Genomic DNA, 12,287 nt, shown 5'->3' with positions numbered 1-12,287 from the left:
GAAGAAAAAAAAAAGGCGCAATATTAGCAGAATAGCCTTTCAGAGTTAGCCGTAAGCATTGCTAATTTTCATACAAAACATACATTCTTAATCATAAACAAGTATCTCCGATTGTTTTTTTTTTCTTTCAACATTGAACTATAAAATGAAATCACAATATAACTTTTAATACATAACAGCAAAATATTAGCTTGTGGCTAATCGATAGCTAACGAAGAAAATTATAGCACAGAACTCACCGGAGATTCGCATCAAAAAACAAATAAATGTAATATCAAAAACAAAGTTCTCCCGGGTCCGGTTACACAAGAATCGAAAAATCAACCATAGATGAAAACTAGTTCTTGAAAAATATTGAAAATAACACAGAGTTTTGTCAATAAAATGACCACAAAACGTTTCTTCCAGTTTCTTCTTCTGGTTATTCTAGTCCATATTCTGCGGCATATCAATGTAGTTTTAGACTACTTGAAACCATTTACTGCCACCTATCGACAATGTAGTGTACTACAGGCTATAATTCATATTTGTTAAATTAACATGGGTTACATACAAAATAGATTTTATTTATAGATTCTTTTACAGTATTAAAAATAGACTTTATTATTCTAATTTAAAACTCAATAAGGCTCAACAACCCAGGACAAGACTAGAAGCAATTGGAACCAAACACAAATGCAAACCAAATTAGTAGAAACACAAAAACAAAATAATGTTAGACAAAAGAAAACAAACCCCACATTGCCCCAACCCAGTCCTAAGGCTGTGCCCAGCAAGCTAATAAAAATATAAAGAGCTATGCATTGTTTGGAGTTCTGCACTGTTTGTGGTTCTGTATGGTTTGTGGGAGCACAATAGGCAACAGCAGCAATCTGCAATACCAAAAGAAAACAATGATGCATCTGCTGACAATAATAGACAGGTAGAGTAGTGACATCAAAAATCCATTTATCCTACTAGTATTAAATGTCCACGATCCGAACACTCACAGCAACCCGATGAGCAGGGCGCCAGCGCTCATCTGCCCTGAGAGCCAACTCGAACGACGGACCCAACAAACACACACAGATTGGCGTGCACACCCGGTGCCTATATACGCTTAATGAGCCCGACAAGGCTGAAAACGGAAGTGACGGTGGGGAACGGGACCTAGATGTATTCAAGGGCCCAAACCCGGTGGGAATTTACAATCACTGGATGCAACACATGTCTTCCAATAAAACCGCCCGGTTACACAAGCTAGAAACATACATTCAAAATGTAACGTAGGAAAGATAAAAGATCAAAAACAATGAAAGCAGGATGAGGAGTGGAGACTTACTAGTAGTTCAACTCAACCATAAAATACAAAGATGCTTTTGAAAAGATGTTCTGTGAAGAAGCTATGATCATGTCAGCATTTGAACCAATAATGCAACCATGTGATTGACAAGCAGGACAGTAGTTCATGGCCTGATTGTAAGTCAGGCCATGAACACCATTCTAACTAAGGTTCAGGACTGGTTGGATTTTCCACACTGACTATTAAAACTCCGAAGGAGTTTTTCAGAATTTTTCTGAATTTACAACACATAAATTCAGAAGAAAAAAAAGCAAATTCAGTTTGCTTTCGGATCAAAATACATGGCAGTAAAATGCTGTTTTCAACATAGACATAAGGACAGAGAGATTTAGGGCAGTGTTCTGTCAGATCAGCATACGCTGTCAGATAGCTACGCTTAGCTCAGACATGTATACGCAGTCATTACCATATGATTTTATTTAATCAGGAACACAGAATCATGACGTAGATCCTCATACACTTCGTTATTAACAGCTGCATGGCATCCTGATTTAGCGGTTAAGTAGATTAATGAGTTTTACATGGGTGTGTGTTGTAGTTGACTGCAGATGCAGCTAGACCTGCTTTAAATACACTTTGAAACCACGGCAACGCATGTATATCTACCTGGTTATCATATTATTTTATTTTATAAACAATTTAATTACTTATTTTCGTCATAACTTGTTGCGTATTGCTGAACGGACAACTTCACCGACGGTCAGACTTCTTAATGCGCATGCGCGGGCATGCGTACTCACTGCATGTATGCTATCCTGATCCTGACAGCGTATGGCTATCTGATACAACAGCGGCCATCTTGGAGCTGTCAACCACTCCACTCAGTGTTACATGGTTGACAGGCACAATGACGTAACAGCGCATTTAATCGATCACAACACGCTTTTTGTTTCTCGAAACAAAAGATGGGGGCCAGGCCTTAGCAGGCTTAAATGCTGATTGGACTGCACCACTAGTTCCTGCTGGCAGGGGACATTTGTAGTTTCATTGTTTGAATAAGTTTTGTATTTAAGTAAATATTAGTATTTAAACTTTATTTTTGATTTTAATTTTTGAGGTCTTTAGTTTAGCCAAACTTAGCCGTACTGTTATTTGTTTTTGTGTTCGTAATTGTATTCTGTTTAGTTATCCCTGTTGTGTCTTAATTGGTCTGATCAGCCAGTATATATTAAATGCTTTCCTTCTCTAAGCTACTACATTAAAGAAATGTTACCCAGCTGTAATTACTCTGCTTCTAAACTGTGAGATACTGTCTTGGTACTTGAGGATCAGTTTATGCTGCTCCTCCTGTATGAGTCTTCATGTGACGAGTCAAACTGCTTTGATAACAGAAACTTTTTCCACAGGTCCCACATAAGAAAGTCTTCTGACTTGCGTGAGTGGTCCTGTGACCATCTAAACTTGCTTTGCTGGTAAATCTTTCTTCACAGGTCACACATGAGAAAGGCTTCTCACCTGTGTGAATTCTCATGTGGCAAACCAAACTAGATTTGCTTTGAGTTTGATTAAAATATTGTACAAAATACAGGACGTTTGCTTTCGTAACAGAACAAATACATAAAATTAAGGAAGTATAAGGCTTTTCACATAGGGAGCACAGAAATATAAAAGATGTATCATACATGACATTCCTATTTGTCCAATTATGTTATTATATGGGGCTGCAGATGTTCATAAATAAAGAGCCGGCTCTCTGAAAAGGGAAAACTGCCTGAAAAATTTCCTTGAAATATTTAAATATTTAATCATGTTCTAATGATCTATTAAACTGAAAAAAGAAAAAGACCATCATTAAGGTAAAAAAACTTTATTATCCAAGAACTATATAAAAACAACTTTTGCTGCAAACATTTCAATGTGAAATTTAAGCTATATCAACAATTCACTTTCTAATATTCTAAATAATAAAAACCTCAAACAAATACCCACATGAAGACAAATGGATAAAAAAAATAACTTCAGCTTAGAGTAAATTCAACAAGAATAAAGTAAATGCAGATGTTTTAACAAAAGAGGAAAACATCTCAGGTTTCATAACTTAGAAAAACATAGCATTAGCTGCATTGTTGCCACCACAAAATCCACTTTATTTCCCACCTGAATCAGAAACCCAAGAGAAAATAAACAAAATATATTGAATTTCAGATTTTGAAAAAAAAAAAAAAAAATCTCAATGAGCATTTAATTTGTAACATCAAACATACATATTCTAGGCAAAAGTATGTAAGTAGTATAAAACAGAAAAGACATACAATTAGGCCTGTCGCGATAAACGATAGATCAATTGATGAATGATAAAAAAAAGTATGAGTCCATTTAAATTATCGGCGTTATCGTTTCTCCCTGTATTTTTCCATGACACTGGATGACAAAGCTCAGCTCTGGTGCCCTCCACTGACCCTCCCTTCATTTCCTTAGTCTAATTGTCCAGCGCACATTACACAAGTTGTCGGACCATTTTCAAACCCTGAGAGCCACATTAGCCGACAGAAATCCTAGGTATAACGGTTCAATCGGGTTCGTCGTGCTGTGTGGTGTCCAGCCAGGTGAAAGGCTTTTCACCTGTATCCGTCGTCATGTCATATGATAAACCTTTTCTGGTCTTGTAATTCTTTCCACAGGACTTGCATGAGTAAGGCTTCTCATTTGTAGGAGTCCTCATGTGAGAAGCTAAACTGTTTTACATGGAAACCTCTTCCACAGGTTCCACATAAGGCTTCACATCTGTGTGAGCCATCATGTGAGAATCTAAAGCTGATTCATAAAGGAAACCTTTTCCGCAAGCATCACACGAGAAAGGCTTCTCAACTGTATGTGTTGTCATGTGATCAGTTAACCTGTGTTTTAGACGGAAACCCTTTCCACAGAATCCACATAAGAAAGGCTTGTGACCTGTATGAACCATCTTGTGATAATCTAAAGTTGATTTATATAGGAAACGTTTTCCGCAAGTACCGCATGAGAAAGGCTTTTTACCTGTATGTGTCTTCATGTGATCAGATAAACCTCGTCTGGTCTTGTAATTCTTTCCACAGGACTTACATGAGTAAGGCTTCTCATTTGTATGAGTCCTTATGTGAGAAGTCAAACTGTATTTTAGTTGGAAACCTTTTCCACAGATTCCACATAAGAAAGGCTTCACAGCTGTGTGAGCCATTATGTGAGACTCTAAAGCCGATTTATAAAGGAAACCTTTTCCGCAAGCACCACATGAGAGAGGCTTTTCACCTGTATGCGTTGTCATGTGATCAGTTAACAAGCGCTTTAGACGGAAACCTTTTCCACAGGATCCACATAAGAAAGGCTTGTGACCTGTATGAACCATCTTGTGATAATCTAAAGTTGATTTATATAGGAAACGTTTTCCGCAAGTACCACATGAGAAACGCTTTTCATCTGTATGAGTTCTCATGTGAGAAGTTAAATTGTTTAGTGTGTAGAAACTTTTCCAACATGTCCCACATGAAAAAGGCTTCTCATCTCTATGAGTTATCATGTGAGAAGTTAGACAGTATTTTCGAGCAAAACTTTTTCCACAGGTCCCACATGAGAAAGGCTTCTCATCTCTATGAATTATCATGTGAGACGTTAAACAGATTTTTTTAGCAAAACTTTTTCCACAAGTCTCACATGAGAAAGGCTTTTCACCGGTATGAGTCCTCATGTGAGCAGTTAAAGCTCCTTTCTGATTGTAACCTTTTCCACATTTCCCACAGGTGAAAGGTTTCTCAGCTGTATGAGTCCTCATGTGAAGAGTTAATTGACTGTTATCATAGAAACCTTTTCCACAGGTCCCACATGAGAAAGGCTTTTCACCTGTATGTGTCCTCATGTGATAAGATAAACCGTTTCTGGTCTTGTAATTCTTTCCACAGGACTTACATGAGTAAGGCTTCTCATCTGTATGAGTCCTCATGTGTTCAGTTAATTTGCTTTTTCTAGAGAAACTTTTTCCACAGGTCTCACATGAGTAAGGCTTCTCACCTGTATGAGTCCTTATGTGAATAGTTAATTGTCCTCTTTGAGAGAAACCTTTTCCACAGGTCACACACGAGAAAGGCTTCTCTCCCGTGTGAATCGTCATGTGAACAACTAAATTATATTTGTTTATGAAACATTTTCCACATGTCACACATGAGAAAGGTTTCTCACCCGAGTGAACTTTCATATGATAAATTAATCCAGCCTTGTGGCCATAACTTTTTCCGCAAGTTGAACAGGTGAAGGGTTTTTTGCCCATGTGAGTTCTCATGTGTGTTGTCAATAAACCTGCCCGGTCTGGGTGAGCTTTCTTGTGTGTTTTATATTTTGAACTCTCAATTGTGCTTTTCACCTGTTTGGCTTTCTGACATATTTCATTTAGTTTCTGCTTGTCATCGCTTTTTCTTGGGTCTTCAGAATTTCTTCCTTCCTGAACCTGGCTATCAGGAGGGTCATGAGAGATGAGTTGTTTCATTTGTGGTTCTGTTTCATTGTGAATTATTTGCACATTAGAAATTTTCTCCAAAATGTCATCAGTCTGTTGTTTCAGCACAAGCTGCTCTTCATCTTTACTGGTGCAGAGGCGCTTCTTCTTCTCCTTGAATGTTTTTTGTTCTTTTTCCTCTTGATCTAAAGTGGAGTTCCCCTTTTGGTTGATGAGCTCATTGAGAACCTCGTCATCTTTACGCACACAGCATTGTGGGAGATCTGTACAAAAAGACAAAAGAAAAGCTTATAATGATCAATCAAACAATGAACCCTTTTCTTTAACCCACTAATGCATCTAAACAGCTTTTTGGGTTATTCTTCAATTACAAACTTTTAAGTATGAAAATTAACCAAACTGGTTCTTCTGACCAGAAAAGTAGATGTCATTCTGGCATCTTGCAAATACAAATAATTTTAGTAATTCAAAGCAAATAATGGATTTAACAGCAGACTGTGAGAAAAAAACTCAGGGTTTCTTCCAGTGTATGATAAGTGTAGTATATTTAAGAAATGTAATACACCGCAATTTAAATAAATGAATCAATTGGGCTGGTTTCTCAGAAGACTAGCATTCGGCTTATGAAGGAGACACGGAGTCTGGAGATTTGCAGTGTGCCAGTGAGATATATTCACGGAGAAAGACAATGATTATACATACTTACAGATTCAACAAGACAGACATCTAAAAGGCCGTATAAATAAGAAAACAAATATGCGCAATATCCCAACAAGAAAACAAAAAAAAAAATAACAAAACACAAAATAAATTAATCGCACCGTTGACCAAACCCACACCCTTTCGTCCTTTGACCCCAAGCTGGGGTAAACAGATCCGCAGACAAGCTGGTTTTCTGAAAGGTGCCTGATGTGGTGAAAGTCCGATATGAGGTATCAGGAGTCAGGATGAGGGGGAAAAAAAATGTTCTCAGGCTAAAAGGAGCCTCCTACAGGCAGGAGAGCGGAAATCTTCACACATAAGTGTAATCCTTTCTTTTGGCTCTAGGCCTGGACAATTAGCTCGCCATCTTCTGGCCTGTATAAATAAACAGGACCAATAAACATTGAAATCCAATTCTATCATTCTAATGTGTACACAGTCCATATTCAATAAGTTCATTTTCAATCCCATCCATATACAATTAAGAAAGGTTAAGACTTCATTATTCAACCCGGTGTGGGTTCGTTCAGTCCTACACAGCGCAGCATATTGCTAATCGCTACGTTAAAACACTCACCAGATCCTCCGTTTGTTTTACACATAACTGACGTCTCTCCTGGCTGGTCTGGTGGTAGTCGGCTCCTATGGTATTATTGTTAGATGATTTTTATACAAAGTAAAATACAGCGAAGAACATAAAGGACGACGCTCGACAAACCTGTAGCTCTGCTCTGCTTCCCCCAACGCATCTAGTGTTCAAACTTCCTGCTCAATTTAATATAGCCAGGCGATAGGCTGCAATACTGCACGTGACCGTTAAAACTGAGCCGTGATTGGTTGCTTTCTAGTCTCGTGAGAGCAACACTATTAACAGGATTATCATGTGATTTAATAAAGAGTTTGAGAAACCGGAGAAAATTAGTAGATGAAAGCTAGAAATTTACACCCTAACCCGGGTTACATAAGCCTGGCAGGCCACCAGGCTTTTCTTACACACCCACCAAGCTAAGGTAATTTTATTTACAGGTCCTTCTAAAAAATTTGCATATTGTGATAAAGTTCATTATTTTCCATAATGTAATGATAAAAATTAAATTGTCATATATTTTAGATTCATTGCACACCAAGTGAAATATTTCAGGTCTTTTATTGTTTTAATTTTGATTATTTTGGCAAACAGCTCATGAAAACCCAAAATCCCTGTCTCAAAAAATTAGAATATTATGAAAAGGTTCTCTGAACGAGCAATAAAAATAATCATCTGAATCAACAAAGTAACTCTAAACACCTGAAAAAGATTCCTGAGGCCTTTAAAAACTCCCAGCCTGGTTCATTACTCAAAACCGCAATCATGGGTCAGACTGCTGACCTGACTGCTGTCCAGAAGGCCATCAATGACATCCTCAAGCAAGAGGGTGAGAAACAGAAAGAAATTTCTGAACGAATCGGCTGTTTGCTTTAACTTTAACTCTTTATTTCTAAAATTACCACAGGAATGCATTTTTGGGCAATATGGATTTCCAGCCTGCCACAATATGCATCCCCTCTTTATTCTCCTCAGATATTATCCTACTGATATATAACTTATACCAGTAGTTCTTGGAACTACTCTGATTATGTAGAGAAAGTTACCTATTAACCATTTATTTCTATTAGCACAGGGATGCATTTTTGGGCAATATAGACTTTGAGCCTGCCAAAATATGCATCCCGTCTCTATTCTCCTCAAATATTATCCTACTGATATAAAACTTAGACCAGTAGTTCTTGGAAGTACTCTGATTATGTAGAAAAAGTTATTTCATCCTTAAGTCTTTAATTCTTCAAATTAGCAAAGGAATGTGTTTTTGGCAATATAGATCAGGGTTAGGGGGGATTGGACGACGGACGAAAGTTAAACTGTTGAGGGGAGCCCAATAAATTTAGCGAAGCTTCGTGGCAGATAAATTTCCTCAAGGATTTTTTGTAATCGAGTTACTGGAGTTACTCGATGAATCGTTTCAGCCCCAGATTAATTAAATTAATATACAGGACAGACCGACAGTGATAACAATAGAATATATGAAATCAGCAAAAAAAATAAAATAAAAAAAAACTAGTTGATCTCTGGTGAATTAGTGTTGTCTGTTATGGTAATTCTCCTTTTGGGTGATTCGAGTTTAAATTAAGTGGATAAGACAAGTGAAGAAGGGACCTTGCTAATTTTACGAAAACACCATCTATTTCTGAGGCGGCAAACATTTTCGCGCTTATTTTGGTCACTGAATGTCATTTTGAACGTCATCACGCATAAAAAGCAGCATTGAGTGACCAAAATAAACAGTAATTTTCGACTTTCAGGAGGGAGTCCTACAACAGCGTTTTCAATGAATTTATACTTTTTATAAGCAGTTTATATGAATTTATAAACCGGCATTTTTATGTGACTCAATAGCCAAATTGGCTAGCCACATTTCACTGCTAATTTAAAACAGTCTCCCGCGTTGTTTACTTTTATTTGTCTCGCGTATTTCGTCCAGGATTTGTCCACTTTGGTACTTGATATCAGTAAAAAAGTTAAGGCTTTCGTACCTATTCGGCGTAAAATGATCACTGGTGTCCTGGCGGAATCCAACAGAACGTATTTGTCATTCATCTCTTCGTCGGACTTGAGCTGAACGGATTTCACCCACTGAAATCTTTCAAATATTTAACACTAAACCGTTCTTCAAACTACCGTCCTACAGCAGAAAAGTTAATGGTACCATCTATCCTTTGTCTTTTATCTTCCGTGTTTGTCACTGTGGCCCGGACTTTTGGTTCCGCTTTGATTTTTCCGCTTCGTTTCTTCGCTTTTAATATTCAGTGATATTGAATATTGTAATAAAATAAATTTGAATTTTATTGAAAGGTTGGTTGTTAGTGGAGTTTTTTCTTTTTTTTTGGAAAATTGCTCATTTTAGTAGTTTGTATATATTTTTAAATTGTATACAGTCACGTGGTATGGCCCAGTCGCGCGGCTTCAAACGTCACATCCTGCTCCAAGACCAAACTCTTCAATACATGTTTTCTAAAACTCCTCCTGGTTTACTCGACACTCGCCCCGAAGCCTCGGCACAGAAGGCACATCGATAGTTTTAGGTAAATATGTGAATATTTGCTTTAAAAATGTCTTCATTTCCGCCTCAGAGAGAGTTTATCAACGAGCTGTTAACTCCTGCTGAAATATCATTCACGGATTTGGAAGAAATCAGCGTCAAGATTAAGGAAAAGATGGAGGATCAGCGCAGACTGCTGGATTTTACCCGGACACCGAAGATCATCTTACACCGGATATGTACGAAACTACTTCAGGTTTTACACATGATATGAGGCACGAAAGCGGAGAAAAGCTGGAGGAAAAACACGAGACAGATTAAAGTAACACCTTGTGAGACCGAATTAGGATAAATGTTTTACAAAATGAAATCAACTGATAAACGCGTCAGAAACTGGTTGGACTTCGGGAGGGCAGGTTGATGAAAAAAATCTATTAAATAATATTATTATTCCATACAGTCCATCAGCGTTTAATGGGGCAGGCATTTCTCTCATACCAATTCTTCACTCTATGTATCTAAAATTAGTTTCTGACTAGATATGTTTAAACAATATAATTATGATTTTGACCAGACAAAATATGTCTGAAGTACATTTAATTACATCCCGACTAAATGACATCAGATTTAAGATGTATGGTGGTTTTAATTCAGTTTTATATTGGGGATTCTTTTGGACCATCAGATTTTCTCCTGATCAAAAAAAATTGATTTTATATATTTTATTCTGTGTCCTTGAGCATCAAGAAATATGCCTATGAATAAAATATTTTCTTTTTAAATATTCTATTATGAAATATGTTTCAGACAGTAATTCACTGTATATTTCTTGAATTTAAACCTCCATAAAGCATCATAGTAAATCTGATTTCATTTATTCATTTCATATTTTCTTTGAACATATTTCAAATACATATTTGAAGTGTAGTCAGTGTAGAGAGATATCTAGTCATAAACTAGGGTTATTGTTAACAAATATTATTGTAAACAAATATAAAACCAATAATAATAATCAAAGTTAGATTGTTTTGAACCCAGTTCAGAAATAACCTTTATTATGCATTTCCAGCTAACTGCCTCCAACATGAAGGGTGCCTTATAGCTTTGATTGATTGAAATAAAACAAAGTGTTGACATAACAGCCCTCATGCAGCCTTGGACTGGCTCTTCATGATGACTTAAATCTGCTGCATTGTGCAGAAATGCACAAGAAATGAGAGTTTTAATTTAATTCTCCTAACGTGGCTTTAGCAGCTCTTCCATTTGGTGTCTATTGAGTTTTTAATGAGCGCCCACAAAAACTGTTCTGGTTGACAGAGTTTTATGGGACAAGTTTTTCAGAATCAGATCTCCACTCAGCCTGCTGACTAAGTGGACAAAGCATTTGACATGATTTAATCCATGGTGCAACCGGAAAAATAATAGTAAGATAAAATCCCTATGAAGAGAGCGCAAAGCTCCACAACGTTAGTGGTTAACTCACCTTTCAACCTGGAAGACTTACAAACTTTCTAGCTCAGACACAGAGCCACAGGCTGGGCAGCGTGTTGAGATGTAAACGCTGCACATAATTATTGGTTCATAAACGTAAATCAATCTCACCACTCGCTTAATGCACCTCTGAAAGGTGACTGCAGGTTCTGTCATAGAGCAGCAGAAGCAGAGCTAACATGGTGGGTTTTAAACTCCTACCTTGATGCAGAAACATCACTACTCACAGGGTTTGATGTAAATATACATACAGCTCAGCCTGTGTCCAGTTTGAGTGACGGGAGGCGCGCGATCCGGACTGAGGTAAACATAGAGCAGCGACAGAGCAGGAGGTAGAAGGGCTGTGATTACATGCATCGACTATAAACACATCTTTTAGGAATAATTAGATGCTCATGACAATAGAGACGTTTGCAGTGCTGTTTATTAATAAATAATGGAAAAAAATTGAAGTTTTTTTTAAAACTCAAGCGTTAAAGTGAGATATTTACATATGTGGGATAAAAAAATACAAGCACATATTTTACTCATGGTCTGAAGATAAATTATACCTGAACTTGAACTATACCTGAAACATGGTGAGAATGTCCATAATGCAGATTTTTATACATAAAAATTTGTAATTTTAGATTAATCTAAGAAAAGGTTTTTCAAATGCATCATTGGATTAAAGTGAAGTATTCATAGTTTGACTCAGAATGTAAAGTTTTTGTTTTGTGTTTTGGTCCAGATCTCTGTCAATGCTGCGTGTGTAAAGAGGACGGGGTTCTCAATGAGCTCAGCAACCAGGAGGGCAACTCCACTTTAAACAAGAGGAAACACAACCTGTGCAGATAAAACAGGAACCAGAACCTCTGCAGATAAAACAGGAGCAAGAAGAACCAGAACATCAACAGCTTAAAGAGGAAGAGAAGCCACTCTGCATCAGTCAAGATGAAGAGCAGCTTGTGCTGAAACAGGAGACTGATGACATTTTGGTGAATCCAAATACGTAATGGTGTCGTAAATACGGGATATTTACGACACCTTCACTGGTCACACTCAGAAACTCATCTACCAGCCATGTACGATGCGCTCCGCCACCCGTTTCTTCAGACCGGGATATGACATTTATTGTGCGGTTCGTCGGTAAAGCTACATTTACACGGTAAGCATCAGCTACTCAGCCGCCCGCCCTGTTCAGGCTTTCCGCTCCCCCCAGCGCTCTCCCCGCCGTTCGCTTTCAACCAGCAGCCCCGGAGGAGAAATG

At 37.6% G+C, this 12,287-nt stretch overlaps 1 protein-coding gene and 1 long non-coding RNA gene across 3 annotated transcripts; both read right to left on the bottom strand.

The window, feature by feature from the left end:
- Window positions 1-3,652: 3,652 nt before the first annotated feature.
- Window positions 3,653-9,234, bottom strand: LOC103131767 (oocyte zinc finger protein XlCOF6.1-like). 2 transcript variants are annotated; one of them, XM_016666885.1, is made up of 3 exons: window positions 9,042-9,232; window positions 4,871-6,031; window positions 3,653-4,034 (listed from the first exon to the last, which is right to left on the bottom strand). In XM_016666885.1, the coding sequence occupies exons 1-3, from the start codon at window positions 9,103-9,105 to the stop codon at window positions 3,985-3,987; spliced, it is 1,275 nt and encodes a 424-aa protein (XP_016522371.1). In that variant the 5' UTR covers window positions 9,106-9,232; the 3' UTR covers window positions 3,653-3,984. The 2 variants fall into 2 exon arrangements, with proteins under 2 accessions (XP_016522371.1, XP_007543554.1); XM_007543492.2 differs by having other exon boundaries at window positions 4,023-6,031; window positions 9,042-9,234.
- Window positions 6,808-7,268, bottom strand: LOC107834899 (uncharacterized). Its single transcript, XR_001660734.1, has 3 exons — window positions 7,189-7,268; window positions 7,048-7,112; window positions 6,808-6,845 (listed from the first exon to the last, which is right to left on the bottom strand). It is a non-coding gene; the product is annotated as an uncharacterized LOC107834899 (long non-coding RNA).
- Window positions 9,235-12,287: the final 3,053 nt, after the last annotated feature.

The sequence above is a fragment of the Poecilia formosa genome, unplaced genomic scaffold (genome assembly GCF_000485575.1).
Source record: "Poecilia formosa unplaced genomic scaffold, Poecilia_formosa-5.1.2 Scaffold833, whole genome shotgun sequence".
In the NCBI taxonomy this organism is placed as follows: Eukaryota; Metazoa; Chordata; class Actinopteri; order Cyprinodontiformes; family Poeciliidae; genus Poecilia; species Poecilia formosa.
Note: the sequence above shows the minus strand (reverse complement) of the source record. Positions and strands in the feature narration are given on the sequence as shown.